This window comes from Dermacentor albipictus, chromosome 4 (genome assembly GCF_038994185.2).
Source record: "Dermacentor albipictus isolate Rhodes 1998 colony chromosome 4, USDA_Dalb.pri_finalv2, whole genome shotgun sequence".
Classification (NCBI taxonomy): Eukaryota; Metazoa; Arthropoda; class Arachnida; order Ixodida; family Ixodidae; genus Dermacentor; species Dermacentor albipictus.
The window spans coordinates 85,335,754-85,355,810 of NC_091824.1; the positions used below are offsets into that span (position 1 = coordinate 85,335,754).

General features: G+C 44.9%; 1 protein-coding gene across 10 annotated transcripts in view; it reads left to right on the forward strand.

The window, feature by feature from the left end:
- The window catches only part of GluClalpha (glycine receptor alpha 1), a 689,081-nt gene that overhangs the window by 655,843 nt on the left and 13,181 nt on the right, over positions 1-20,057 (forward strand). For 5 of the 10 annotated variants that reach the window (XM_070537219.1, XM_070537220.1, XM_065430835.1 and 2 more), the window contains 4 exons: positions 5,388-5,455; positions 15,367-15,590; positions 17,360-17,442; positions 19,529-19,663. In XM_070537219.1, the coding sequence (XP_070393320.1) occupies positions 5,388-5,455; positions 15,367-15,590; positions 17,360-17,442; positions 19,529-19,663 (510 nt within the window). Of the gene's footprint in view, positions 1-5,387; positions 5,456-5,717; positions 5,786-15,366; positions 15,591-17,359; positions 17,443-19,528; positions 19,664-20,057 lie in introns of all 10 variants that reach the window. The other 5 variants (XM_065430836.1, XM_065430839.1, XM_065430840.1 and 2 more) reach the window with 2 other exon arrangements.

The window sequence follows — 20,057 nt, forward strand, 5'->3', positions numbered from 1 at the left end:
CGTCGAGGGTTGGAAGCCTGTAATGGGCTTGAAGAGAAAGTGGCCGCGTAGTCATTTCTTCCGAGCGTGTGTGTGTCGCACATCTGTGGTCATAGTATCAGTGAAGCGTAACTTGGGCTTTCTGGCTGAATTCTTATACGCGTAGGTTCTTAAAGCTTGCTGTACGGTGTACTGCCCATTTTGGCGCGCAGATGTACGGCCGCAAAAGTCTTCAGTTCGCTGCTGTGTGAACGCTCCGACGGGCAAAGCGACATCCGACCGGCGGCATTAGTTGTTTGCCTTGCAGATACCGCACAGAACAGGTGGACGCTAGTCAGTTTCACTAACTCACCTGGTGCTTACACTGCGAGCATCCGCGTTCGAGAAATGAAATTTTCGAATCCAGTTGACGTGACTACGTCGTGCCCATACAAAATTTCGTGCGCCGTAAACTAATATATGAGCTAATATGATTGCCAGCATAATAAAGTATAATACTGCATCATCACACAAAGGTTTCTTCTCTCTCGCTCTCTGTGTGTGTGTGTGTGTGTGTGCATGCGTGCGCGGGCGCACTTGTGTGTGTGTGTGTGTGTGTGTGCGTGCGTGTGTATGTGTGTGTGTGTTTGTGTGTGTGTGTTTGTGTGTGTGTGCGTGTGTGTGTGTGTGTGTGTGTGTGTGTGTGTGTGTGTGTGTGTGTGTGTGTGTGTTTGGGTGGGTGGGTGGGTGGGTGGGTGGGTGGGTGGGTGGGTGGGTGGGTGGGTGGGTGGGTGTGTGGGCAAGCTTCACCAAGGAAACGAAACGAAAGATTATTTAGCAAAAATGCCACTGCCCAGATTAGCAAAAAAACCAATGCCACTGCCCAGATTCCTGCTCCAGAAAAAATCCTTATCAACCAAAGCAGCAGGAGTAGTCAAATGTTTTGCGGCTCTGCTGGGAGTTTATTGTACACCATCTGGTCCTTCTGCCTACAAGTTTCATTAGCCAAAGCTATCCTGTGCATTCAGCCTTCTTGGCACACGCAAATGTTTCATAACGTCGTGTTGGCTGCTCCGACGGCTCTGATAGACGTAGTGTTGCCTTGATACGTCGAACCCATGGAACACTCAATCAACATGACTTTCGCCGTTCAGTCGATTCGTTCTTGCTAATGACGCGACCAACCTTTTCACCAAACTCACATACGCGGGATTAACTGCTGACGCTGCCACCATACACCTTGATTATAAATGGTGTCTGCCTATGTTCCTTCCTTCAGTAGAGGTATATCATGGCTCCTACATCGGCTGCGCGAACCGCTATCATATGCATTCTGTGCGCTGTAAAATGTGTGCACGTTTAAGCTATTGTTTGCATGCACTTCCGTGGTCTGGCTGGAAACCAGCTTTCTAATTAGCCATATTTGAAGCTTGGGTGGGTGCGTCAACAAAAAGGTCGCTTGGTTAATTTCTCCATTGAAATCAAGAAGGTACAGGTTTCTGCGCTCTGTTTTACAAGTGTTTACGAATAATCATATGTCTAAACACGTTTTGACAAAAAGGAAGGATTTTCACAACACCTTCGTGACAATGATAACAACACGATGTCCTCAGCTTCGACCATCTAATGAGCTCAGCAGTAAGAAAATCGCAGTCTAGGTGCGACTTGCTTCATGGACCACTTTGTTGCAGCACAGGTGTTCTGCGATTCGGACTGATATCTCTAAGCAAATGATGTAAACAACGTAAGAAGTGTTTATTTGAAAAATAAGGGCGGCAACCGTAGCGATAGCGATAATCAATGCAAACGCATGCACGTCCGTTCAAACGGTTAGGTATTTAGCTGAGCGGTGCAGCAAGAACTGTCCGGATGAACTTGAGACGACATTGTTGTAATAGGCCTGTGCGCCCATGGGAATCGTACCGTCGTGACAAATCCATTCCTTGATGTGCGAGATACTCCATGGTGAAATTTTAAAATTGTTTATATTTATGCACTGGCCGCTGTTCCCCTTTATTTTAACATATATAGCTTTGTCAGAACCTTCGTTAGATGGAACACAATTCGCAACTAAATTACCTATTATGCTATTGTTGAAATTTCGAATTAATGGCCTTACTAAGCCGCGCGCACAGTCATCTCGGAGTGCCTTACAAGTACTGGACGCCCTGCATCCAGTGCTTGAGTGCAGTCGGCGTCATAGATGGACTGTTGTCATTACATCCGAAAACAAAACTTATTCTGTGATGTGCCTGTGAATGCTAGAGGCATTATTTCTCGTATTTAAACCCTAAATCGGTAGATGTCCCCAATTCCGGCTCCAACCTAACTTCTCAAGTTCAATTGCACTATATGACTACTAATTCACCAACTGTTCAACATGCGGTGAACACAGCGGGGGTCCTTTATGTCTGCACAGACCTCTTTTACGTTCTATCAACTGTACGACGTGCGAAGACCACAGCAAAATGTCCGTTTATATCAGCATAGACTTCTCCTTCAACGCGTGGCGACTACATCTAAGTTTTTACTTATATCTGCACGAACTTCACATGTCTTCTTCATGCGGTGCAACCCCATGCCCAGAACCAATATCTCAAGCTCAGAAACTAAGCCGTCAGTTCCTCTGCGGTACTTTGCTCGTAGGGTACTTTGATGGTACGGTGCACCTCACCGTACCATGGATCAGAAAAAAATCTAAGCTGTCATCACCTGCTCTTAAGCAACTATTTTGCACGAGAGGTACCTGGACCACGTACATACGTAAACTGATGCATCAGCAGCTCTCCAGTGTTCCTCTAGAACCGTGTTTTTCCCCAGCGAGAGCCATCACCATCAGTTTCAAGACGTATCACCCAACGACATCGAAGGCTGCAGAACTTGCAGCTCTTCGCGCTGCGCTTCGCCTCGTCAGCCAAGAACAACCTCAAAGGTGGTCAATATTTGTGACTCGAAAGCAGCACTGCAGTCTTTGCTATCACTCTTGCTGCGCAAACCACACAAACAACTTGTATAAGAGATTTTAGGAGTAATTCATACTTTGGCTGAGAAAGATCACCACGTGACATTTCAGTGGCTTCCAAGTCACTGCGGCGTCATAGATAAGAAACATGCCGATAGCCCTGCTCGCTCGGCTCTTCAAGGTGGAAAAGAGGACTCGATACCATTATCAAATACAGATGTCACTATGAAGTTTTGAATGCCCACAGGAGATATCACCTTCTCCATACGGAACACCCGAAGTTTTCAAGGCAACCGGCTGCACCATTTGGACTTATCTCAACCTTCGCATCCCAGCTGGACTCTGCCGACGCGAAGCTGCCCTGCTTTGACGAATATGGCTAGGAATGGCGTTTACGAAGTGTTTTGCTTTCCGAATCGAATGGGCCGACGACGCCTCGTGTGATGACTGTAGTAGCGAGGAGACTCTTCAACACCTTTTCTTTGACTCTCCTCGCTACAATTTACAGAGGCAATCGCTCGTGATCGCGATGTCACGCCTTCACCAAAGGCCTTTAGCAGTGGAAATCATTTTAGAATGCCGACATCACAGGGCATCGCAGTGGAGGGCGACGAGGGTACTGTTCCAGTTTTAAGGAGGACAGACTTGGACAAGTGGCTGTAGCCTGAACTGAAGTTTACAGCGATACGAGGGCTACTGTGAAGGGCAGTGATAGTGACCGACTGTGATTGTGTATCTGTGCTCCGTTTATTTATTTCTCTCTGCTTTCCTACCATTTTGCCCCCCCCCCCCCTACCCTCTTTCCCCAGCGTTGGGCAGCAAACCGGATCTTACCCTCTGATTAATTAACCTCCCTGCCTGTTTCCCTTTCTTCTGTATCTCTTTCAAGCTCAGAAACCAACCTCTGCAGACTTTAGTAGCCAACCATGGTGTTCATGTGTGTCTCTGGATGAAGCAGCACCTTTAGCATTCTTCTCTCGATCTTTTTCACTATTTTTATTCATTAGCCCCCTTTCCCGGCGTAGGGTAGCAAACCGGACATGCGTCTGGTTGTCCTCCCTGTTTTTTCTTTGTTCTATTCTCTCACGCTTTGCTAAATGATTGAAAAAATCTAGGGGGCATGCTGATGTCATAGTTGATGAATACCATGCTCAAATAAGCGGGACAGTTTCTTTTAACCAGGATGCTTCAAACGTACAATATACCCCGAGCTTTTCGCGTCTGTCATGTGCATGCATCACGGTGGGCGCTTTCATAGAATAACTTAAATGATGAATGTTTGCATGCATTGGTGTCGTGATGAGTATTCGATATGTCTTGATTGCAACTTCTCCGGCTTTTTCTTGTCTAGGCTGTCATGTTGTCGCCTGTTCTGCCAGTGCTTGTTAAAAAGATGTTTAGTCTAGAAATGTTTTCTTACGTATCATTACCTTGGTGCAGGTGGCGCTTATTGTGTGAAATTTTTCATGTCGCAAGTGATTTTGTTGATTGCGCGCATGATCGCAGTTTATGAACTAGTATGACTTGGGTCAACTTTGTGACATTATATTCAGCATGCATGAGCGTGTAAGTAACATAAAAGAAACATTTATGTACAAAGAATCGCCTTCAATGTCAGTTAAATCATTTTCTCGCCATTAAATCATGTTGCTTTACAGTCAGGTTCTGGCTTTTGTACCCAAATAAAAGATACAATGAGGCCGCTTTTCTGTTATAGAAACATTGCTCAAAAAGTAATTACTTGAATGCGAGCCTATCTTGTCTTATAGCATTCATTTGTAAAAATTGTGTGATCATGAAATACAATCATAGCAATGGTCAAAACTCCTACTTTGCGCTTTGCCTTGCGTATGGTACCGTGCAGTATAATGCTTTTTTATGTAAGTTAATGCGATTTCCCATTATATTCGTGCGCAGGTAGCACTAAAGGATTGTCAAATTTTCAGCTAATACGCGGATAATATAATTACTTGCCTACTGACCGATATGCTGGCCTTCATTAGAGGGCTCGAGAGCATGCAGTCGAATGTGTTGCTAGAGCCAAGGTCTGCGCAGCACAGGAAATCCATTCTGTAGAAAAGCAAGGCAAACGCTCTCAGCCAGTGGCGCAAGTGCAAGCGGCCAAGTATCAGTCCAGTGTTTCACGCACTGTGTAACGCGTGCTTTCTGTCTCCTCATCAGTCACATGCTGCTGCTACTATGGGAGAACAGAATACGAAATTCCGGCTATCATTCCTCCCTCTTTGGCGAGAAAAAAAAATATGAGCAAAAGGGAAAAAATACTGTTATACAAGCCCTAGCTCTCCTGTAGTATTGCAGCTTCATCCTGTCCCAGTAGCACTCTTGCCCGGTTCCGACTGATCTTTAAGCACAAATAGAAAATAATAAAACAGTCTCAACCAGACTCGGTGATATCTCTTTCACCGGCGGTTCTCGCCTTCTGTCTATCTCCCCCATCCCGCTGCAGACGGGCCGGCTCTTGTACGCGTTAACATCTATATAAGAAGTATCAGCAGAATTGATGACGTCACCATGGTAAGTGTGACATCACGCAAAAGACAAAAGCAGGGCCGCAAAGAGCGAGAGGTTTTCCGCTAGTCGGTCTGTTGGCGAGCTGGACACAACGCTAGGTAGGGGTTCCTCCTTGCGATCTCCTCTCTTTTTTTTTCCTCTCTCTCTCCTCTCACTCTTTTTTCTTCCTTTCTCTGTCGAGCGCACCCGCCATTTTCCTCCTCTTTGGCCCGTCTTCTTATTATTCTTCTTCTCGGATCGCCCAATCCCGACCCCTTCCTTGTAGATGGCCCGTGTGTTGTCAGGGTCAACATCTATCTTCGCAGTATTAGCAAGATTGACGATTTGAGCATGGTAAGTACACGCGTGTACTGCGTAGCGTAAACGAATGTGCGCGTGCGCGAGCTTTGCTGGAAGGTTTGGGGCGGAGGCGTTTGGCGAACTGCACCGAAGAGACCGATAGAGCAGGCGCCGCGGCAACATGGTGCCGCGCGCTTTACTCCTCGCTTTCCAAGCACACATTTTAACGTTTGTTCTGTGGAAATGGCATTTTTCTTTTTACTCTGAGAAAATACTCTACGACGTACCTTTAACTTTTTCGTGTGAATTATCATAACATGTGTGAATTATCATAACATAACATGTAGAACACTCGCTTTATAAAATCAGGGGTGAAATCAATCCAAGTCTCTTTGGCTGACGCCGTATGCGAAAGTAATCATCACATCTTTCTTCTCACCACGGCTTTTCAAGCCTCCTCACTGCTAACATGGTACTCGAGAGGATGTCGTTTCCAGTCTTACCGCGTGCATATTTTTTTTCTTTATGCAACCATCGGTGCAGTTCGCACAAGTCGACACCTTATACCTTCTAGCGATTCGTGTTGACTGCTGTAATGTGACCAAGAAAACATATTGTCCTCGTGGCGGTCATTAGCGTCAACTGTTTTAGTAGGCCCTGATGCTAGCTTTCGTTATTTGATAGCAACACCTACTTATCATTACTTCGGCGAAATCAAACAGGCCCACATGCACCGCTCTGCAATGATGTTCGTGCGTGAGCTGTCTTGTTTGGTGTCAGTTGTGTCAGTGCTGTCGATGTGCTGGTGTGAAGCTTGGATGGCCGAGCGCTTGGTGTCCTCGTGAATGCTAGTTTTCCTATGCAGTCATTAGGCAGGCTCGTTTGACAGCAACTGATTCGCTGTAATTATCTACAGATACCGCGGAAAGTTAGCCCTGCTTTTGAGCACAAGTTGAGTTATTGAACTCTCAGAATTCCATAGCCCTTTCTAAAACAATAAATACTCAACAACGTCTACTTTTATTTTTACGCTCTTTTTGCCTGCGATAGCAACACGACCTAACCCAGGATTGATGTTATGCTATTGTAACTTTATAAACTTCAGGAACTGCCGCATAGTTTGGCATGATACGCTGGCGCTTGTAAAGATAAATATCCACACAGGCAAGTAGGAACCGTTACAACTTGTTATTTCAGTAGACCAAATTGTGCGAAATATCGCAGCCTATGACCGTGAGCGATTCCTGTTCTCGGATTGTCCTCCATTCGCGTTTTTCCGGTACTTTCACTCCTTAGACTGAGATATCTTCAAAAGTTAGCAAATCCTTTGCATGACCCTGCGGAAGAGCATTCATGAGCTTAGCCTACGTTTTCGCAAGCATCGCATTGTCTCAGTGCACGTCACCTAACCCCGGTCATTGTTCGTGTGCCTGTATGCTTCCGCCCTATCTGGATGTCCCTGTGTCTCCTCGTCATATCTGTTTCGGTATTTGGTCCACTCCTCTCTTCGTCTCTCAAAATTTGTGTCTCGTGTAAACGATTCGAACATTGTCAACCTTCCACAAAACATCAAATCAAATCACATATAGTCCCACGTGCCGTGTTGTGCGTGTTGCTCGCCCCGTGTCCGATACCTCATCCTCCTCGAGCGCTGTTTACTTGTGACCGGTGAAAATCCATCCACCTGAAAAAAAAAATTCTGCATGCCAGCCCGAGTTTCGCACGAGCAAGTGCGAGCTTCTTGCGACTTCGGTGGGCGTTCACTTCAACTTGCTCCTGCGCCCACCCTAATACACGTGGGAAGGCCTTTGTTGCAGCACGGTGTACGAGTACGAACCTTGTTCAAAGAGCTTGCAACTCACGCTGTCGTATCCAGAGATCCAAATGACGAAGCATGCTGCAGAGCATTCACTTATTTGTGTCGTACATACTACACAAGCGCACCCGGGCCGGTTCTCAGCAAGGGTTTAGCCCAGCGTTCTTATATCCACCGCTCTCGTTTTGAGAATTGTCAGGTTTTTTTACGTTTATTTAGCGTACAGTCTTTAATTAAGCATTAATAGCATGGATCATTCTGCAGGTGAAGCATGAGATCGAAAGAAAACGTATTTAGACTGCAGTATTCAGACTGCAATCATGTCAGCTTAACTAAAATGTCAACTTAAGAGAGCGGAATCCCGAGAAGAAATTTGTATGAATTTAAGTACAGTTCTGTTCTTGACCACCCATCCCGATAAAGGTAAGTTGCGCGGCCCCTGACAACCACTAGCGCCTGAAACTCTCTTCAGATCTAACATGTCATGCTTTATATCTACGCAATACGTCTAGAAGTTAGAAACTACGGTATGATCTGCAGATCTGTTTCCCGGTTTTATAAAGGCCCGCAAAAAAAGCATTGTTTCATTTGTCTGTTAACGTCATTCCCACCAAAAAAATCCGTCTAAGATATTCTCGATCTGAGGAGAGTACCCCCACCTTAGCGCAGTTAATAATGGTCCGTTCACCCAGCATGACCGTTCCCTCTCTACTAACCTTTGATAGTGACAGCGCACCTGTGAAACAAGAAAAATGGTGAGTGTCTTTATTTGTTGATACCCTGCTACCATTCTTTGCCAACAACTCAAAGGACCTGGACAACACCCCATCGTATACCAGGTGAGTTTTCCTCCTGGCCTCTTTGCTCCTTGCTGCAGTGTCGTTGAAAGCTCCCGTGTGTGTATCTATGTTGTGTATTTTACTAAATCGCTATTGTCGCCTTGCCAAACGCTGTTTAGACTGAAGTTGCTTCAACTATTACCTAATATTCCCTAATGAGCTGTTATTATTTACATTCTGCCAAAGTACAACAATACATTGCTTTTCTTTACCCTCTGCTTAAGTACAGCACATCATCTAACCCGCCGTGCAGTCTCAGTATAATGAACGTTGTATACATACACTTCGTCACTTTCTGCACAGCTGTTTGAGCTATGCTAAATTTAGCACGTTACTCAGTACACGAATAGAAATACCATGCTCATGTCTTAATGTCATGACATATCATACACGCGTTATGTACCTTGCATAGCTTGCATGATCCTCACAAACTTAACACAATATGCAATTCATCCCTCTCTATTAGCGTGCCAGGCAAACTCAAGTCGGCCTTCTTTCTCGATAACAGCGCACTATGTTTTAATCTAGAGAGCAACGCGTCACACCCGACATCACATCTGTCTGCTGTGCACTTAAGCATGCGTAAGGAATTTCAGAAGCATACCACCATACGTTGTTTCACCAAAGAGAAAAAAATTTCGCCTGCTCTTAGCAGACCCCTCTAACTCTAGCACATGCACCTGGCACGCATGTTCCGACAGCAGACACTCTTGCTCTGACGCACTGTGTGCCTAGACATCGTGAGCTATGCAGCCACCCCTGGCCTGAGTCCTGCATGCATCTCTGCTCTGAGCTGTTGGCACCCCGCCTCCATAAAAAAAGGAACGCTAAGGTGGTGCGCCCTGTTTGCAATGGACACAATCTGTTGCCATGGACTATCGCATCGTCTTTGTCCTGCAACTCGGCATTAAAGAAACGCTTCTCTGTTTGTCACGTGTCGCACTGTCTGTTCACTTGCCTGCGCGTGTGCCTGTGTAAATGTGCCTGAGTGTGCAACGTACATGTCTCGTAGCACGTAAACTGGCCAGAGCGAGTTGAAAAACAATAACGCGTGACATTCAAGTAAGGGTTTACAATCTTTGTACTTTACTCTTTGGCTAGAGTGCCATGGAAAAATTGGCAACCTTGTGCCGAAATTATGGTGAAATATCTCCATGGCATGCTGGACGCGCAAACTCTTCTCTTTGCCAGCGAGTAACTGTTATCGCAGGGAGCTAGGATCAACGATGTTTATCCAACGAGACGTGGTTGGTGTATGCCACTATTCGGAAGCGGACTAAAGGGCGTAAATCAGGTTTTCGTAAGAGGAGTCCATTGGGGACCCGCACGAACACAAGTCTCTTTGTCAAAACGTTAGCTCCATTTACGTTCCTTGTTCGACCACTGTTATTCATATTCTTACAGCTGTGCGATCTCGCTGGATCTTCCTTGAGCATTTTACTTGGTACACCTGAACACATCAAGACATGTTCTCCCTCTCTATGCTTAACTGCGAATATATGCGAACTCTATTCAAAGTTCGTGTTCAAGGAGAACATGCTGTTGTAACATATCGCTGGCATGCGTCAAGGAAAAATCTGAAATTTGATCGGTTTACAACAGCATATTTTATTGGCCTCGTCAGCATCGGAACATTTAAAATCTGGTGTTAAGTGTGCCGTCGACGATACTACTCACAAATTTCCTACAGGGGATACATAACTTAAATTCTGAAAGCTTCGTTTGACCAGACAGGCCGTAAACGGCGTACGCCAGACGTATTTTTACTTAAAGTTACCCAAATGTGGATCACAAAAAAAGAAGAAAGGGCAGTAATATGACGCTTTTTGTGGGATTTGACACTGGTGCTGTTATGCGTGCAAAACTGACAATCCACTTCCCAAATTATAGTCGAATCAAGTTCAGCGTTCAACATGCGCAGAGGCTCTATACGTTATAGTGGCGTCACAATGAGAAAAAATTGGTCTAAATGTTTTTGAAGAACCCGTGACACACATGAAGAATATTTTTGTCTCACAGCATCATCTCAAATAAAGCTACTCATGCTCCATTTTTTAAGCTCCGACACACCTAATCGTGTAATTCAGGTTTAGATAAGCTAGCGCATGTTTACTATTTTGTTTAGAAGTACAAAAACAACATACACACAAAATACTCAGAAGTGCTTAAATGACTTCTTCAGCTCCAGCTAAAAGTATTTCTTTTCCGAGCACAAGAGGGAACGTTTGCGCTAAGTTAGCGAGTTAGTGTCTGGACGCAACCGAGGCGGTTACATAAGGATTCACTGCAAGTCACTCTTATACGTAAGAGCACCGGCCACCCTATTCGCGTAAACACGTATACTTCTTCGCTGCAAAAAAAAAACAAAAAGAACGAGGAGGAATATTGTTCGAAACGCTTGTTTTTAATGCACCGTGAAGAACTTTCGACTGTACAGACGCACGAAGCAAGAAAGTCTTCATACAAAGAAAGCGAAACAAACCGCTTACGTCCTCATGTAAATCCATGGTGATCACCCAGTCTTATACACCGCTCGCTACCAGAGCTAAAGTGCAAGGAGGGCGTGCGTGTCGTCTGCGCGTCGCGGCTGCTACTCTTTCACACCACACACCATTGCGTCATTCACAGGAGTCAAGTTTCGTGCATTGGCCTTTCCTCCCTCTGCGTGTGTGCCCCCTCAAGCCTGTTGTGTTGTGTCCCGTGTACGGTAGCGGACGGCTGTGGCTGCGAATGGCCCCGTAGCAACCGAGCTGTACCGAACTGCGTTCACAGCGCTGCCCGCTCTTGCCAGCGTGTATGCGTGTGTGTGCGATGCGTGTGGTTCGTGGGAGGCCTGCGCCGTGCGTGTGTGTGCGTGTGTGTTCGTCTCCCGGTGGTCGATCGGAGGCCCGGCTGTTCCCTGCTCCCCCCTTTGTAACCCAATTCTTCAGGAGCCACGCAATTGCACCAAAACCCTCTCTGTGCTGTGGAGGTAATATATAGCTGTCAACATATATACGTCCAAAGCACTGAGGGGGTTTTACTCACTCCTCATCGAGCGAAAGCACCCTAAATGCCGCAATCCGCGCCAGAAGCGTCTTTTTGTATGTTGCCCACTTTTTTGCTTCTCTCTTCTACTCTCGTCGTGGTCTTCTCTCTTTTTTCTGTCTGCCTTTGACTTTCTCTCTATATTGCCATTGCGTTCTGTCATCTTTCGTACGACTGGAGGCGGTGTTTCCTCGGAAACGCATAAGTTATTGTCTAGCTTTTGTTCAATGGGAGCACCATGCATTCAGGCAACCACTTGCTATTTCATACTTTCTTGGTACGCACCGTGTGTGGCCAAGTAACTGACCTTAGACGTATAACAATAACATTTGCAAGAGCACACGCACGTACTCATGCGTGCGTGTGCTTCTTTTTTACTTTTTGTAGGACCTGAGACAGATATTAGCCTTCCCGTTGTGTTTTTGTTCTTACTGTAAAGCTTAGGGCTTGACTTACCGCAATATGTGTTATAAGCGTTCACGTTCTTCTACGTTCAAATTTTTGGGTTGTGCATCCCTTGCAAAAAAAGCCCAGACAAAAGCTTGTGCAGTTCATGGTCCGTCACATGTGCCGCCTTGAGTGCAGTGTTGTTACAATATGCGCAGATTTTTGGAGACGTTGACTGAGGGGTGTGAAAAGATTTAGAGAAGCTTTACCATTTCACTTTTCAAACTTTGATGGTTGATATTTTCTTAATTCTTGTTTTTTTCTTTTTCAAAGTGAGATCTAGTCAGCAGCTTCGTGCCAAATGACTCGGCGAGAACGAATTACGAGAGATAGATAAAAGCATCACCCGTTTTGTGTGTCTGTCTTTTGTTGCCATGTGTTTGTATCGAATATGTAAAACGAAGCATGCACTAAGCAGTTTTCAGAAGGAACATTATAAATGGATCTTACCACTTATTACGTTGTACACTCTGAGATCAGCTTCCCTGTGCGAAATAAATAATTGCACCGCGTGCCTAGATCCGAGTCGGTTATCTTGACAATGTACTGGTTTAATAAACCCTTTATTTTCAGAATTGGTGCCTACAACTTTCCTGCGTCTGAAACTCCAGTTCTGTCAATTTTACGTTCAAATTGTGCCGCCCAGTTACATATTACCAAGAAGCCAGCTGTTAATCACTGCAGAGTAGAACTTAAGCAAGAAGGACTTTGTTCTTGTCATTGGCAGCACATGCAAAAACTGTTACAAAGGGAAACAATTGTCCACGAATAATGTCCTCCTTAGGTTATGATATTTTCAGCACTTATTTGCAGCCTGTGCAGCTTCTTTTATTATCTGAGAATAGTGTGGGATCAAAGATTGCGGTCTGGCAACAACTGACCTGTATCTAAAAAGTAACCGAGTATATTCCATGATCAATCTCATGCTGAGTTCTATAGAATAATGTAGACTGTAGTTTTCGTAGGAAGACCCACATAGGCTGTTCTCGAAGTGTTACGATTGGTAAAACGCAGACACAAGAACGTTAAAAGATCCTTCATGGGACAACTATCATTACCTCACGCACGTAGCCGTGGGAATGACGTTGTAAGCAGAATCATTGCTAAAGAAAAGTATCTTCTCAAACTGTAAAGGAAATTCTAAATTAACGGTTTAGACACCAAGATAATCACTGAAAGTTAGAACGTTGTGCTTGGGACAGCTTATGGTATGACCAGAAATAATATAGGGATAGCGTAACTGTTGTGTGTCCCAAGGTGCACTCAATATCGCTCTCAATGTGCTCTGTGCAAAATGCGTTTAGCAGAATGCTGAATGAGAAGTAAAGTGCAAGTGGACGGCAACGTCGTGAACATTTAATGCGCAAAACAATAGACTGTCACCATTTCTACCAGGACGTCATCAGACAACAACGTGAATATAGTCTAAGTATCTATAATGTATGCGTAATATGGTGTGTCAGAGTAGTATTGGATAAAATTAAGTGCTTTTAACGATTTCTGAACGCGACAAATAATGTCGAAGCTAGGCGCCAAAATGGAAAATCTCGTTAACCAGTACCTCATTCAAAGAAACACACAAATAACTGCTTACTGTGTGTAAATTGCCAAATATTGGTGCCGTTTGAACTGTAGTGCTCACCACTGGTAAATCGTTTATGATGACTCAAGTTCCTCATTCTTGCAGCTCATTATGAAAGCTCGGACGCTTCTCAAATTCATGACTCCACTCACTATGCAGACTCACGTTTGACAGACGACGAATTTAGCTTAAAGGTGGTTAACATAGGGAATCACAAGTACGGTCGAATCCGAATATAAGCTGAATAAAAATTTGCTTACCACCCGTCACTACCACATCGCTTAAACCACCAATCTGTCTGCTGCCATAGAAACTAGAGACAGATTTTTCTCTAGCAATCTTCGCACGCAAGTTTGTGGCTAAGCCTATTGGCTAGGTTACAGCACTGACTGCGAACGCTTGCTAGGGCTAAAAATACGACTGAAAAAATAAAGAGTGAACGAAAGAGAGAAAGAGGCAAAGGAAAAATAGGGAGGGTAACCAGGGATTATCTCCGATTGGCTGCCCTGTACCGGGGCAGGGGCGAAGGGATGCGGTACCTTTTGTAAACATCCTGAGACATTGTTTTTGAGAGGCGTATGTTGAATTACAGGTATTACATCTTCGGTGTGACCGATAACATCTAGACGTAAGCGGCATTCACGTTGCAATCTCATGATTTTGTGGTAGAAATTGAGAAAATTATCACAGAGTGCAATTGGACGACATACACAACGCAGGTGATGAGATCCCCTTGTACCACATGATAATACTGAACAGTTGCTGAGACGTATAACTTCCCTTCACTAGCATCCTCGTTCAAATTTATCTATGCTGCACATAATCCTAGGACGGTATATGTGTGTAATTTGTGCCATGGATGGTCCGATATTGCGACTGATAATACAGCAGCATCTATTTAAAGAAAACCTTGCATGATGTCAGCTACGGTGCAGTGACTTTCAGCTGCGTGATTATATGGTGGGTACTGACACAACGTCATTACGTGTACGCCGAGCTAAAGCTTGAACATACTTCAGTGCCCATTACTTACCCGTATGGGTCTCAGTGGCGAAGACCAGCAAGTCATTCCACTGGGGCTCGTTCTCACTGGTGGTTGAGAAACTCAGAACTGCATTTGTGCTTCCGTAGTCCTGCTTCGGATGAGGAAGCGATTGTTGCGCAAAGCAAACGAATTCGCCAAGAAATATGAGGTTTTAATGCATATCACGGCGGTCATCTGCATAGCACGAAACAATAGAATCTTTGCAGCAATGATAACCCCGTTGGCTCTCCTGCCATAACTTGTGAAAATGTCGTTCAGGAGCTCTTCTATGCCAGTAGCTTCGCGCTTGATTCGCAAGCTGCTTTGCAAATAAAGCGAGTCCAAATGAACGTTGATAAATAGTTCTTACAGCGAGTTTCACAACGTCATTACTGCGGCAAAAGCTGTCGGTAACTAGTTCTTGACGAACTGAATGACGGTTCAGCTGTGCTTAGAAGTTGTCAACTCTTTGCTCAATCAGGGAGCCAGACTATGTGTTATTTCTTCCCCACGTTTGGTGGTTCATCGCAACCCGGCGATCTCAATGTTTAGGGCCATTGCAGAAAAGATGTCCTCAAACATCTTCAATGTAGTTCACTATGGAGTCCCTCCTTTCACCGTAGCCAGCCTGACGTTTTACTCAAGGTTGCCCCGAAGCTTAGCGAAGCGTGAAAGCATCGCGGAGGCTGCAGGCTCGTGCACGTTCGCTGTGACTCTAGCAAGGTCGTTCTTCGGGGGCATCGTGCTTGTCGCTTCAGGTCGAGAGTCGGCTTTCGGCTGAGACAGCCGGCTTGCTCTCAACTGCCAGTGAGAACGCGCCACCCTTCGCCATGCACTGTCCTCGTGCGGCCTCGACCCCCAGAGCTCGCGTACACCCGCGCCTTGCACGCGCGTCCGCAGGAATACACAGTGCAATTGACGTTCAGAGAGCAGTGGCGGGACGAGAGACTCCAGTACGATGATCTGGGCGGCCAGGTGCGTTACCTGACGCTCACCGAACCGGACAAGCTTTGGAAGCCGGACCTTTTCTTCTCCAACGAGAAGGAGGGACACTTCCACAACATCATCATGCCCAACGTGCTTCTACGCATACATCCCAACGGCGACGTTCTCTTCAGCATCAGGCAGGTTGCCTCGATCCAAAACGCGGGCTTGCATGGGTTGCATGCGGCTGGTATAAACAATAACGCAAAGGATGGGACAAGGTAGGCGCTTCGGCTGCCTTCGACTTCGTCCCACCCTTCGCGCTCTTGTAGCAGGTTTCGGTTATTAACGACAGCAAAAAGGCGTCAACATCGTTGTGTTGAAACTTGATGGAACGAGGTATGGGCGAACTGGCAAGATTTGACAAAAATCAAAAGTTACATTTGTTTTTGTCATAGATAACTACATTTTGTTGACAAAACAGCCAAGTAAATTTCCCGTCGTCAAGCAAGAAAAATTGTACGTCTTTTTTTCTAAGTGAGACTAATTGTGTGTGCTGTCAAGCACGATTGATCTGCTGGGTCAGTTTTTTTTAAAATAATTTTTTGCTTGCCAAATTACGTTGTCTGAATTAGTGGAAACCAACTCAGCTCGGCTAATAACGCCGATATAGGTCGCACAGTATACCGAAAGCAAAGAAAAAAATGATGATGAGAGAGGCGGGCAACGCGAATTTCATGTGTGCGTTATTTTTTTAGCGTATGTGTCATTCGAATTTATCTTGTTGCGTATTTTTGAGCAGCTCGCGATCTCGCTCAAAATAACCTTACGACAGATGGCGTTGTTTGCCGTGATTATCGCTTTCTTGTTGATCATGATGATGATTACAATTCTCATGCTATGGCACATGCCCACAATGGGCAATTGGCCAAGAAGCGGGCGGTACAATTAAGTTAAAATGAAACAAAACAGATAAATAGAAGCCAATAAATGTGATAGGGAAAATAAACAGAAGAGAAATGAAGCAGTATTTCCTGAAGATGATTAAAGTTTGGAATTCTCTTGAGAAACTAAAGCATACATATATATATAAAAGAAAGGCTGACGTAATAATGAGTGTGCCAATTCATAAAGTCAAACCAATCAACCAATCTCTTCGTATTGCAAATGGGATTAGGAGTTTCGAAGCAAACATCCTCTTGACTGAATTTTATAGCCGTAGCTCTGAGAAAAAGCATAATTGGGAAAGTCGATGAAAATCTCAAGTTCGCGAAACAGCAACAAAATATACATTTCTTGTAGTGATAACCAACGACAGAACAACAGAAAAGATTAATTGCCTCAGATTTGTTACAAACATTTGTGTCATGTTCACTCGTCTTCATATTTCCTTCAAAATTTCTCTTCACATAGAGGAATTGTCAGCAGTTTCCTACGCGTCTGTAAGGAGAATTGTTGTAGAAAGAAGGACCATATAATGAACGCCTGTCACCTCAGCGTTTCCAAGGGGGTGCTCGCAAAATTCATTCAGTTGATCCATTCATTAACAATCGTGCGTGACAAATCCATCATAATTACAAGCGCATATTTCTCATGCATCTTGAGACTCCACGCATAAAGAAAACGCTGGCAAAAAGAGTGCTAAATCAAATATTTCATGCACAACGCCACTTCGACAATGGCATAAGTTACCAAAATTCTTTTTTTGTTCTTAGCATTAGTACTGCCCCTTCATGATAGAAAGAAAAAGTGCGAATTATATCTTTACATCTTCCTCAAAAGCTTCAGCATTATTGTCAGCGCGGATTATGTCCTTAAATCCTCATAGAAGCTTCAGCATTACGCTTACGATTGCTTACGATTGCGATTGCTTCTTCGGAGCCTAATGTCTTTCTTGAAATGGCAGAACGGTAACCAATTGCTGCCTAAATTTAATTTTTGTACATTTGTCTCGTTTCCTTTTTTTCAGAATATCTTTGGTGCTTTCGTGTCCAATGAACCTGAAGTTTTATCCTTTGGATAAGCAAATCTGCTCTATCGTCATGGTGAGCTGTAAGTGCTCCGTTTTACTATATTTTTCTGATAATATCAAAGCTACTAAACATATGGTGTCTCAGGTCTTATTGCTCTGCTTGCAGTGGTACATGATTAAAAAATCTGGAATGATTTTCACAAAATAAGTATTTCAAAATGAAGTTGAATCAAACAGCTCTACCACACAGTTGGGAACCATTTGTGTTTGTTACCAGGTAATTCAAGCCGTGAAAACATTCTTACTTGTCGCTCAACTGTTGCGGTTTATACTAATCAACAGCAGCAGCAGTAACCTGAATTTGCCTTACAGCAATTTTTGTAGTCAGTGACGAAACGTTTTTTCAAAGATTGGCGGGAGTAGTGACATTTTGTCGGATGCAATTTCGTTAATTCAGAAATGCCCTGTGCAGTGCACCGCCCACCCCGTGGAACAGATGACAAAGAGAGTCTGTGACGTCGTCATATGGTGTGGCCATGTGAACAAACGCTGCTAGTTTTTTTTTCTTTAATATGACCAAGTACATCTTGCGCAATGGGGCTTAATGACTGAGAAGCTCTGACAACTTGTCGATAGCAAGATTTGTCCACGCTCACTAGTATGGGTGGTACCCTAAAACTTATTGGCGATGACAACTCATATAGTCACGACAGCATAAGTAAGTGCTTTGCGCCCCACTAGCGCCTATCTGGATGGTAGTCGTGTTGCGAAATTTATGAGTGTTTGCATTTTACTCACATTCTTCACTGTTTGTCTTCTGAGTGACCTCGTGAATTGCGGCTGAGCAATTCACGAGGTCACTCGTGAATTGTCAACACTGTATGCATCCGTTGCGCAGCAATTACGAACACTGGCTCGCGTTCGTAGTCCAAGTAAGAAGCGACGAGTACCTGTACGATAAAATTCTATGCTAGCATCGTTAAACGACGCACACAATTATCCAGTACAGTTTCGTTCAAGCGCATTCATTCAGCCATGTGAGCACTCAGATGAGGCAGTGCAGACGCTATGCCATGACGTTCTTTGGACTATCAGTGCGAAACGCAACTCGTGACCAGTGCAGGCTTATTCACACGTCAGTGTACAAAGCTGCTGTTAGCGTGTGTTACAGCTAGTCTGCGAACTATACTGGTGTGTAATATTTTTTTCTTCTGGTTTCTGTCCGCCATTGTCAAGACAAATAAATAGCCGTAATTCACGTGTGAGTATGGTTGCAATTCGCTAAAAAAGCGCATCAAGAAGAATTTTCACATCGCCAACTTAGATTAAATCTTTGAAAACAGCCAACTCACTGCGGCAAAGCAGACGAGTATGTCTTTGGCACAAGCACAGCATCCCTTGACTTGTGCCTCCGCAGCAACGATGTCTGCTAAGAATATGGCTACGCTGTAAGATTTACGAAGTCGAGGCTAGTACTGCCGAGTGGTTACGACAATCTTTATACGTGAAGGGGCGATGATAAGCACGCCTACCTGCCTGGCTTCTGCCAGGGCAGGCTGTGCTTCCTGGCAGGAACAAAACCTGAACGAAGAACTCGTAATATCGTCAAATTTCGTGCTTTTTACCAGGCATTCACTCTCTTTCTCCTCGCAAAAATAAGTCAGAATTGCTACACACCTTGACCGTTCGTTTGTTCCATTATCAGATGCATGCCTATGCCAATCCTAGCGGCAACATTCGTTAAATGTGGCCAGTTGCTTGTTGGGTGAAGCAAGAACGCCAAAAGGATTGGTGTGCCACTTCTCTACTCACGAGCCGAACACGTTCACTGGAAAGGGGCGCCATCTGCGCAAACTCGTCTCGGTCGAGATGTGACACGAAGTGATGCGCTACGCGTAGACGTCGTCGCGTCGCGTCGCGTCGCATTAGCTCGATGCGCTAGAAACAGCGGTCCGCCAATGCAGTATTCCTAATGCGCCGATCCTAGTTTGTCAGCCTACAGTCACATAAGCAAAGCTTTAAGTTAAGTCAACTGGAGCGTTCAGGGGTCGTGAACCAGTTGGAGGAACACGCGTGTCCAGATGTCTGTTAAGCGGTGAAAATGATCGTGTAATTCATACGAAGCGCGTTTGATGAACAACTTGCTCTACTTATTTTCACATCCAGATGGGTACACAACAGAGGACCTGGTCTTCCTTTGGAAAGAGGGAGATCCTGTACAGGTCACGAAAAATCTCCACTTGCCACGTTTCACTCTGGAAAGGTTTCAAACCGACTACTGCACCAGTCGGACCAACACCGGTACGTGAACGTTTTCTCGAACTGCCACAGGTATGGGATGCTATTCAAGCGCGCGAAGAAATTTCACGAACGCGCACCATAATTTACCTTCGTGCCTGGCTGTTAAAGTCATGGAGGAAGAAAAAAAGAACTAAAAGGGAGCGTCACATGACAATGTTGGCGCCTACTCAAAAAAATATGCAAAGGAGAAATAGGCCCTCATCACGCGATACGCAAGTGGTAACTTCTGGTCGCTTACCTTTAGACGCGAGGAGTTTTGAAACCATCTATCGTACAAGCAAACATTCGTAATGCACGGCTGCTGAGATCTGGCAGCACACATGACTTCCTGCGGGTCGCGACGGGCGCCGTAGAATCTCGAAGGCCACGTCCAGCTAATACAGACACTCTTGAC